This window comes from Anomaloglossus baeobatrachus, chromosome 8 (genome assembly GCF_048569485.1).
Source record: "Anomaloglossus baeobatrachus isolate aAnoBae1 chromosome 8, aAnoBae1.hap1, whole genome shotgun sequence".
NCBI classification, from domain to species: domain Eukaryota; kingdom Metazoa; phylum Chordata; class Amphibia; order Anura; family Aromobatidae; genus Anomaloglossus; species Anomaloglossus baeobatrachus.
The window spans coordinates 248,179,929-248,190,493 of NC_134360.1; the positions used below are offsets into that span (position 1 = coordinate 248,179,929).

The 10,565-nt window shown below is 42.5% G+C and overlaps 1 protein-coding gene across 1 annotated transcript in view; it reads left to right on the forward strand.

Annotated features, from left to right (window-relative positions):
* LOC142248998 (cytochrome P450 4B1-like) overlaps positions 1-9,595 on the forward strand; it is a 50,285-nt gene extending 40,690 nt beyond the window's left edge. Inside the window, exon 12 of the mRNA XM_075320525.1 lies at positions 7,774-9,595. Within this exon, the coding sequence (XP_075176640.1) occupies positions 7,774-7,951 (178 nt within the window). The 3' untranslated portion in view covers positions 7,952-9,595. The remainder of the gene's footprint in view (positions 1-7,773) is intronic.
* Positions 9,596-10,565: the final 970 nt, after the last annotated feature.

Genomic DNA, 10,565 nt, shown 5'->3' on the forward strand with positions numbered 1-10,565 from the left:
TTACTCATTATAGGTGAGGCACAGAGCTTGGCAGTTACTCATTATAGGTGAGGCACAGAACTTGGCAGTTATATATTATAGGTGAGGCACAGAGCTTGGCAGTTACTCATTACAGGTGAGGCACAGAGCTTGGCAGTTATATATTATAGGTGAGGCACAGAGCTTGGCAGTTATATATTATAGGTGAGGCACAGAGCTTGGAAGTTACTCATTATAGGTGAGGCACAGAGCTTGGCAGTTATATATTATAGGTGAGGCACAGAGCTTGGCAGTTACTCATTATAGGTGAGGCACAGAGCTTGGCAGTTACTCATTATAGGTGAGGCACAGAGCTTGGCAGTTATATATTATAGGTGAGGCACAGAGCTTGGCAGTTATATATTATAGGTGAGGCACAGAGCTTGGCAGTTACTCATTATAGGTGAGGCACAGAGCTTGGCAGTTATATATTATAGGTGAGGCACAGAACTTGGCAGTTATATATTATAGGTGAGGCACAGAGCTTGGCAGTTACTCATTATAGGTGAGGCACAGAGCTTGGCAGTTACTCATTATAGGTGAGGCACAGAACTTGGCAGTTATATATTATAGGTGAGGCACAGAGCTTGGCAGTTACTCATTATAGCACAGAGCTTGGCAGTTACTCATTATAGGTGAGGCACAGAGCTTGGAAGTTACTCATTATAGGTGAGGCACAGAGCTTGGCAGTTACTCATTATAGGTGATGCACAGAACCTGGCAGTTATATATTATAGGTGAGGCACAGAGCTTGGCAGTTACTCATTATAGGTGAGGCACAGAGCTTGGCAGTTACTCATAATAGGTGAGGCACAGAGCTTGGAAGTTACTCATTATAGGTGAGGCACAGAACTTGGCAGTTACTCATTATAGCACAGAGCTTGGCAGTTACTCATTATAGGTGAGGCACAGAGCTTGGAAGTTACTCATTATAGGTGAGGCACAGAGCTTGGCAGTTACTCATTATAGGTGAGGCACAGAACTTGGCAGTTATATATTATAGGTGAGGCACAGAGCTTGGCAGTTACTCATTATAGGTGAGGCACAGAGCTTGGCAGTTACTCATAATAGGTGAGGCACAGAGCTTGGAAGTTACTCATTATAGGTGAGGCACAGAGCTTGGCAGTTACTCATTCTAGGTGAGGCACAGAGCTTGGCAGTTATATATTATAGGTGAGGCACAGAGCTTGGCAGTTACTCATTATAGGTGAGGCACAGAGCTTGGCAGTTACTCATAATAGGTGAGGCACAGAGCTTGGAAGTTACTCATTATAGGTGAGGCACAGAGCTTGGCAGTTATATATTATAGGTGAGGCACAGAGCTTGGCAGTTACTCATTATAGGTGAGGCACAGAGCTTAGAAGTTACTCATTATAGGTGAGGCACAGAACTTGGTAGTTACTCATTATAGGAGAGGCACAGAACTTGGCAGTTACTCATTATAGGAGAGGTACAGAGCTTGGCAGTTACTCATTATAGGTGAGGCACAGAACTTGGTAGTTACTCATTATAGGTGAGGCACAGAACTTGGCAGTTACTCATTATAGGTGAGGCACAGAGCTTGGCAGTTATATATTATAGGTGAGGCACAGAGCTTGGCAGTTACTCATTATATGTGAGGCACAGAACTTGGCAGTTACTCATTATAGGTGAGGCACAGAGCTTGGCAGTTATATATTATAGGTGAGGCACAGAGCTTGGCAGTTACTCATTATAGGTGAGGCACAGAGCTTGGCAGTTATATATTATAGGTGAGGCACAGAGCTTGGCAGTTATATATTATAGGTGAGGCACAGAGCTTGGAAGTTACTCATTATAGGTGAGGCACAGAGCTTGGCAGTTATATATTATAGGTGAGGCACAGAGCTTGGCAGTTACTCATTATAGGTGAGGCACAGAGCTTGGCAGTTACTCATAATAGGTGAGGCACAAAGCTTGGAAGTTACTCATTATAGGTGAGGCACAGAGCTTGGCAGTTATATATTATAGGTGAGGCACAGAGCTTGGCAGTTACTCATTATAGGTGAGGCACAGAGCTTAGAAGTTACTCATTATAGGTGAGGCACAGAACTTGGTAGTTACTCATTATAGGAGAGGCACAGAACTTGGCAGTTACTCATTATAGGAGAGGTACAGAGCTTGGCAGTTACTCATTATAGGTGAGGCACAGAACTTGGTAGTTACTCATTATAGGTGAGGCACAGAACTTGGCAGTTACTCATTATAGGTGAGGCACAGAGCTTGGCAGTTATATATTATAGGTGAGGCACAGAGCTTGGCAGTTACTCATTATAGGTGAGGCACAGAACTTGGCAGTTACTCATTATAGGTGAGGCACAGAGCTTGGCAGTTATATATTATAGGTGAGGCACAGAGCTTGGCAGTTACTCATTATAGGTGAGGCACAGAGCTTGGCAGTTATATATTATAGGTGAGGCACAGAGCTTGGCAGTTATATATTATAGGTGAGGCACAGAGCTTGGAAGTTACTCATTATAGGTGAGGCACAGAGCTTGGCAGTTATATATTATAGGTGAGGCACAGAGCTTGGCAGTTACTCATTATAGGTGAGGCACAGAGCTTGGCAGTTATATATTATAGGTGAGGCACAGAGCTTGGCAGTTACTCATTATAGGTGAGGCACAGAGCTTGGCAGTTACTCATTATAGGTGAGGCACAGAGCTTGGCAGTTATATATTATAGGTGAGGCACAGAGCTTGGCAGTTATATATTATAGGTGAGGCACAGAGCTTGGCAGTTACTCATTATAGGTGAGGCACAGAGCTTGGCAGTTATATATTATAGGTGAGGCACAGAACTTGGCAGTTATATATTATCGGTGAGGCACAGAGCTTGGCAGTTACTCATTATAGGTGAGGCACAGAGCTTGGCAGTTACTCATTATAGGTGAGGCACAGAACTTGGCAGTTATATATTATAGGTGAGGCACAGAGCTTGGCAGTTACTCATTATAGCACAGAGCTTGGCAGTTACTCATTATAGGTGAGGCACAGAGCTTGGAAGTTACTCATTATAGGTGAGGCACAGAGCTTGGCAGTTACTCATTATAGGTGAGGCACAGAACTTGGCAGTTATATATTATAGGTGAGGCACAGAGCTTGGCAGTTACTCATTATAGGTGAGGCACAGAGCTTGGCAGTTACTCATAATAGGTGAGGCACAGAGCTTGGAAGTTACTCATTATAGGTGAGGCACAGAACTTGGAAGTTACTCATTATAGCACAGAGCTTGGCAGTTACTCATTATAGGTGAGGCACAGAGCTTGGAAGTTACTCATTATAGTTGAGGCACAGAGCTTGGCAGTTACTCATTATAGGTGAGGCACAGAACTTGGCAGTTATATATTATAGGTGAGGCACAGAGCTTGGCAGTTACTCATTATAGGTGAGGCACAGAGCTTGGCAGTTATATATTATAGGTGAGGCACAGAGCTTGGCAGTTATATATTATAGGTGAGGCACAGAGCTTGGAAGTTACTCATTATAGGTGAGGCACAGAGCTTGGCAGTTATATATTATAGGTGAGGCACAGAGCTTGGCAGTTACTCATTATAGGTGAGGCACAGAGCTTGGCAGTTACTCATAATAGGTGAGGCACAAAGCTTGGAAGTTACTCATTATAGGTGAGGCACAGAGCTTGGCAGTTATATATTATAGGTGAGGCACAGAGCTTGGCAGTTACTCATTATAGGTGAGGCACAGAGCTTAGAAGTTACTCATTATAGGTGAGGCACAGAACTTGGTAGTTACTCATTATAGGAGAGGCACAGAACTTGGCAGTTACTCATTATAGGAGAGGTACAGAGCTTGGCAGTTACTCATTATAGGTGAGGCACAGAACTTGGTAGTTACTCATTATAGGTGAGGCACAGAACTTGGCAGTTACTCATTATAGGTGAGGCACAGAGCTTGGCAGTTATATATTATAGGTGAGGCACAGAGCTTGGCAGTTACTCATTATAGGTGAGGCACAGAACTTGGCAGTTACTCATTATAGGTGAGGCACAGAGCTTGGCAGTTATATATTATAGGTGAGGCACAGAGCTTGGCAGTTACTCATTATAGGTGAGGCACAGAGCTTGGCAGTTATATATTATAGGTGAGGCACAGAGCTTGGCAGTTATATATTATAGGTGAGGCACAGAGCTTGGAAGTTACTCATTATAGGTGAGGCACAGAGCTTGGCAGTTATATATTATAGGTGAGGCACAGAGCTTGGCAGTTACTCATTATAGGTGAGGCACAGAGCTTGGCAGTTATATATTATAGGTGAGGCACAGAGCTTGGCAGTTACTCATTATAGGTGAGGCACAGAGCTTGGCAGTTACTCATTATAGGTGAGGCACAGAGCTTGGCAGTTATATATTATAGGTGAGGCACAGAGCTTGGCAGTTATATATTATAGGTGAGGCACAGAGCTTGGCAGTTACTCATTATAGGTGAGGCACAGAGCTTGGCAGTTATATATTATAGGTGAGGCACAGAACTTGGCAGTTATATATTATCGGTGAGGCACAGAGCTTGGCAGTTACTCATTATAGGTGAGGCACAGAGCTTGGCAGTTACTCATTATAGGTGAGGCACAGAACTTGGCAGTTATATATTATAGGTGAGGCACAGAGCTTGGCAGTTACTCATTATAGCACAGAGCTTGGCAGTTACTCATTATAGGTGAGGCACAGAGCTTGGAAGTTACTCATTATAGGTGAGGCACAGAGCTTGGCAGTTACTCATTATAGGTGAGGCACAGAACTTGGCAGTTATATATTATAGGTGAGGCACAGAGCTTGGCAGTTACTCATTATAGGTGAGGCACAGAGCTTGGCAGTTACTCATAATAGGTGAGGCACAGAGCTTGGAAGTTACTCATTATAGGTGAGGCACAGAACTTGGAAGTTACTCATTATAGCACAGAGCTTGGCAGTTACTCATTATAGGTGAGGCACAGAGCTTGGAAGTTACTCATTATAGTTGAGGCACAGAGCTTGGCAGTTACTCATTATAGGTGAGGCACAGAACTTGGCAGTTATATATTATAGGTGAGGCACAGAGCTTGGCAGTTACTCATTATAGGTGAGGCACAGAGCTTGGCAGTTACTCATAATAGGTGAGGCACAGAGCTTGGAAGTTACTCATTATAGGTGAGGCACAGAGCTTGGCAGTTACTCATTCTAGGTGAGGCACAGAGCTTGGCAGTTATATATTATAGGTGAGGCACAGAGCTTGGCAGTTACTCATTATAGGTGAGGCACAGAGCTTGGCAGTTACTCATAATAGGTGAGGCACAGAGCTTGGAAGTTACTCATTATAGGTGAGGCACAGAGCTTGGCAGTTACTCATTATAGGTGAGGCACAGAGCTTGGCAGTTACTCATTATAGGTGAGGCACAGAGCTTGGCAGTTACTCATTATAGGTGAGGCACAGAACTTGGCAGTTACTCATTATAGGTGTGGCACAGAGCTTGGCAGTTACTCATTATAGGTGAGGCACAGAACTTGGCAGTTACTCATTATAGGTGAGGCACAGAGCTTGGCAGTTACTCATTATAGGTGAGGCACAGAACTTGGCAGTTACTCATTATAGGTGTGGCACAGAGCTTGGCAGTTACTCATTATAGGTGAGGCACAGAACTTGGCAGTTACTCATTATAGGTGAGGCACAGAGCTTAGCAGTTACTCATTATAGGTGAGGCACAGAACTTGGCAGTTACTCATTATAGGTGAGGCACAGAACTTGGCAGTTACTCATTATAGGTGAGGCACAGAGCTTGGCAGTTACTCATTATAGGTGAGGCACAGAACTTGGCAGTTACTCATTATAGGTGAGGCACAGAGCTTGGCAGTAACTCATTATAGGTGAGGCACAGAACTTGGCAGTTATATATTATAGGTGAGGCACAGAGCTTGGCAGTTACTCATTATAGGAGAGGCACAGAACTTGGCAGTTACTCATTATAGGTGAGGCACAGAGCTTGGCAGTTATATATTATAGGTGAGGCACAGAGCTTGGCAGTTACTCATTATAGGTGAGGCACAGAGCTTGGCAGTTACTCATTATAGGTGAGGCACAGAGCTTGGCAGTTACTCATTATAGATGAGGCACAGAGCTTGGCAGTTACTCATTATAGGTGAGGCACAGAGCTTGGCAGTTACTCATTATAGGTGAGGCACAGAGCTTGGCAGTTACTCATTATAGGTGAGGCACAGAGCTTGGCAGTTACTCATTATAGGTGAGGCACAGAGCTTGGCAGTTACTCATTATAGGTGAGGCACAGAGCTTGGCAGTTATATATTATAGGTGAGGCACAGAGCTTGGCAGTTATATATTATAGGTGAGGCACAGAGCTTGGCAGTTACTCATTATAGGTGAGGCACAGAGCTTGGCAGTTACTCATTATAGGTGAGGCACAGAGCTTGGCAGTTACTCATTATAGGTGAGGCACAGAGCATGAAGTTACACAATGGTGTTGCGGCACAGAACTTGGCAGTTATATATTATAGGTGAGGCACAGAGCTTGGCAGTTATATATTATAGGTGAGGCACAGAGCTTGGCAGTTACTCATTATAGGAGAGGCACAGAGCTTGGCAGTTACTCATTATAGGAGAGGCACAGAGCTTGGCAGTTACTCATTATAGGTGAGGCACAGAGCTTGGCAGTTATATATTATAGGTGAGGCACAGAGCTTGGCAGTTACTCATTGGTGAGGCACAGAGCTTGGCAGTTACTCATTATAGATGAGGCACAGAGCTTGGCAGTTACTCATTATAGGTGAGGCACAGAACTTGGCAGTTACTCATATAGGTGAGGCACAGAACTTGGCAGTTATATATTATAGGTGAGGCACAGAGCATGAAGTTACACAATGGTGTTGCGGCACAGAACTTGGCAGTTATATATTATAGGTGAGGCACAGAGCTTGGCAGTTATATATTATAGGTGAGGCACAGAGCTTGGCAGTTACTCATTATAGGAGAGGCACAGAGCTTGGCAGTTACTCATTATAGGAGAGGCACAGAGCTTGGCAGTTACTCATTATAGGTGAGGCACAGAGCTTGGCAGTTATATATTATAGGTGAGGCACAGAGCTTGGCAGTTACTCATTGGTGAGGCACAGAGCTTGGCAGTTACTCATTATAGATGAGGCACAGAGCTTGGCAGTTACTCATTATAGGTGAGGCACAGAGCTTGGCAGTTACTCATTATAGGTGAGGCACAGAACTTGGCAGTTACTCATATAGGTGAGGCACAGAGCTTGGTAGTTTCACACCAAATTTGAGGCACAGAGCTTAGCAGTTACTCATATAGGTGATGCACAGAGCATGGAAGTTACACAATGGTGTTGCGGCACAGAGCTTGAGGGTTACACAAATATTTATAATTATAATGTGAAACAAAAATAAGAAAAATAAAATTAACTGAGAGAATGGCCCCTAAAGTGTGTATAATTGAGTTTATTTTTAATACTGCCACTTTTTAATGAGGGTGGATACTTACCATTTTTTTTAATGTGTCTTTCTATAACAAACTATATTATAAAATCCATCAGATTTCATTGAGTTCCATGTCTGCGTAGATGTTGCCTGGTCCCTACCCGGGTGGGGGGGGGTTTCTAGGTAAAAATTGTCAGTTTGCCACCAGCTACAATTACGCGGCGCATACTTTAGGCATAACTAGTAAAATAAGGAACATAAAATAGTAAAAATGGCAAATTAGCCTTTATATTCTTTCCCCCAGGAATTGTATTGGACAGAACTTTGCTATGAATGAGGTGAAAGTGGCCATCGCGCTGACGTTACAGAGATTCCACCTGAGTTCTGACCCCGACAATGAGCCACGGAAGATTCATCAGCTCGTCCTACGTTCTGTGAACGGTATTCATGTCAACCTGATGAAAATAGAAAAAGCTTTGTAAAACCTGACGCAAAGCCAGAGAGATGGGCCGGCACACCTGTGGTTATAAGTGCAATGTATATATTCACACTGCGGCCCTTAAAGGGAACCTGTCAACAGTTTTTTAGTCTATGAGATAATCCTACCACCTTCCTTAGCACCTATGCTGCATTCTTAAAAGTGGTATCTTATGCCGTGACCCCCTGCATATCCCCCAAAAAAACTTTTTTAATAGCTCCCGCGCTGTTTGCAAATGCAACCAGTCCGGTCCTATGGGTTTCTTTGCAGCAACTCTTGTCTCTCCTCTCCATTGGTGGATCCTTCGTCATCCACATAGCCAGACAAAATTTTGTGCCTGCGCAGGGAGATTGATATTCGCACAAGCGCACTTTGCTCTACACAAAACCTAGGCTAAAAACAGATGAGTAAATACCCTGCAGTAAGTAAATAAATAAATAAACAAATAAATAGTAAAAGTACATGTAAATAACATAGGATACTAGTAGTACATGTTATTAACATAGGATACTACGACAAGGTGTACCCAAATCAGGATAGTCCTTTCACTATGCGTCAGCAGAACTCAAAATAGATGGGGACAGAGGAGGACTTAGACTTGACCCCTTTAACTCTTGAAGGTGGAAAGCTATATTGTAACGCACGTAGTAGAATATATCCGTATATAACGCGTGACACACGTGATCAGACCAAAGGGGGTCTGACGCTCTACTAAAAAACACCACAAAAAGGGGGAAACACTGGGGTCACGATACAGCAGAGGTCACTACCGCTAGGGAGAGAGGTGAGGGGGCACCTCCTGCACTCACCTTAAGCTGACTCCTGAGCTGCCTAGTGTCCCTATACAAGTCCTTTCAACCTGTTGGCGAGCAGGATAGCTGGGTCCCTCAGCTGGCCCTAAACTCACCCTGCCTAGTGAGTAGATCAACAAGTTCACTAGACTCGCCACTACACTAATAAACACGGAGGGAAAGAAAAGACAGATGGGGGAATAAACAGAAGGATACGAAACATCAAATTTCACCATAGCAGACGGACTCTATAATAGTAGCTGGATGAACACAGGAGAAAACCTCAGCAGTTCCTTCCACCAGGGTGGCCAAAGTAGAAATTATTTTAAGAGCAGCAGGGTTTGCTGGGGAAGCTCCAGTATTTAACCTAAATGGGCTCAAAGCAGCTACAGATGACCTGCCCTGCTCAGAGCTGCTGGCAACAAAACCTGAAATTAACTCATGAGTCGCCAAAGGAAAGGAAACCTCGTTTAAAGGAGGAGTCAAAATGGAGATGGGAGGCTCCAGTCCTAAGGCTGTTACTGGTCTCAAAACAGCAAGGAGACAACCATGACATACAGGCAATATGCACAGGAGGAGGGTCTTTCCCCCATATACTGAAGTACAAAGAACTAAAGCTAACCTGAAAATATGGGCTGACACACATTTGGTTTTATCCTGGATTTTATTTAATAAAACTTGAAGACTACATTCTCCTTGACTGTCGTGTCTTTACAGTTCGTGTTTTTTGCTATTTGTCACACAAATGTGAATTGTAAAATAAATCTAATAATTATGTCAATTGCTCAGTTCCTGAAGCATTTTGTATGATGCAGAATGATGGGAAAATATTGTAAAAATATATATAAAAATATTAAAATATACATTTTCAGAAATCAGAAAAATAAAGAACAAAAAATGAAAAAAAACCCAAAACAATAAACACATATATTTATGTAAAAAAAAAAAAACAACATCATAAGTACAGTACACATATTTGGTATCACAGCGTCCAAAACAACCCAATCTATAAAACTGTCATACTAGTTAACCTAGTTAGTCTTTTCATTATGCACCTGATAAATAAAGTGGACTAAAATGCAATCAGAAAGTCGTATCAAAATAAAAATGGTATCACTGAAACATCCATCTTGTCCCGCAAAAAAAAATCATCCATAAAGCTCCATCAGCAAAAAAATAACAAAGCTATAGCTCTCAGAATACAGCAGTGCAAAAACTATTTTTTTTTATATAAGTTTGTTTTTATAGTGTAAAAGCAAGAAAACATAAGAATAAACAATATAAATGTGATATCGCTGCAATCGTACCAACCCGAAGAATAAAGATGCCTTATTAGTGTTCTAACCCAGTGAACGGTCTAAAAAAAATACAAACAAATATTAATTCCTGAATTGCCTTTTCTTCTTGATTCTCAGATATAATAAAAGGAAACCATGATATTTTTAATATTTGTAACAAGGTTTTCTAATTTATTGTTACAAATTCAACATATATAAAAAATACAAACCATTAGATTTTTTAAAAAATTTATTACAAGAAACTCATAAGGTACTTCTAAATGCAAATGTGAGGTAGCTGGCGTGCATGAAATTATTGCACTGTCCCTTCAACACCATACACATCTGATATTCTACTTTAATGCATTCACTATATGGCCGAAACAAAAGATACATTATGTGCCGCCCCCGTGCCAGCAGCCGAGCTTCTTGGATCTGGATTCTCAGTGGCTCGAGGGTCTCCGGTCCCGGGGGTCGTGTGCCCACTCAAATGAAGGGGTATTTACAAGGGAGGTTATAGAGTTCATGATGCCACCCGTGATATGTGGTA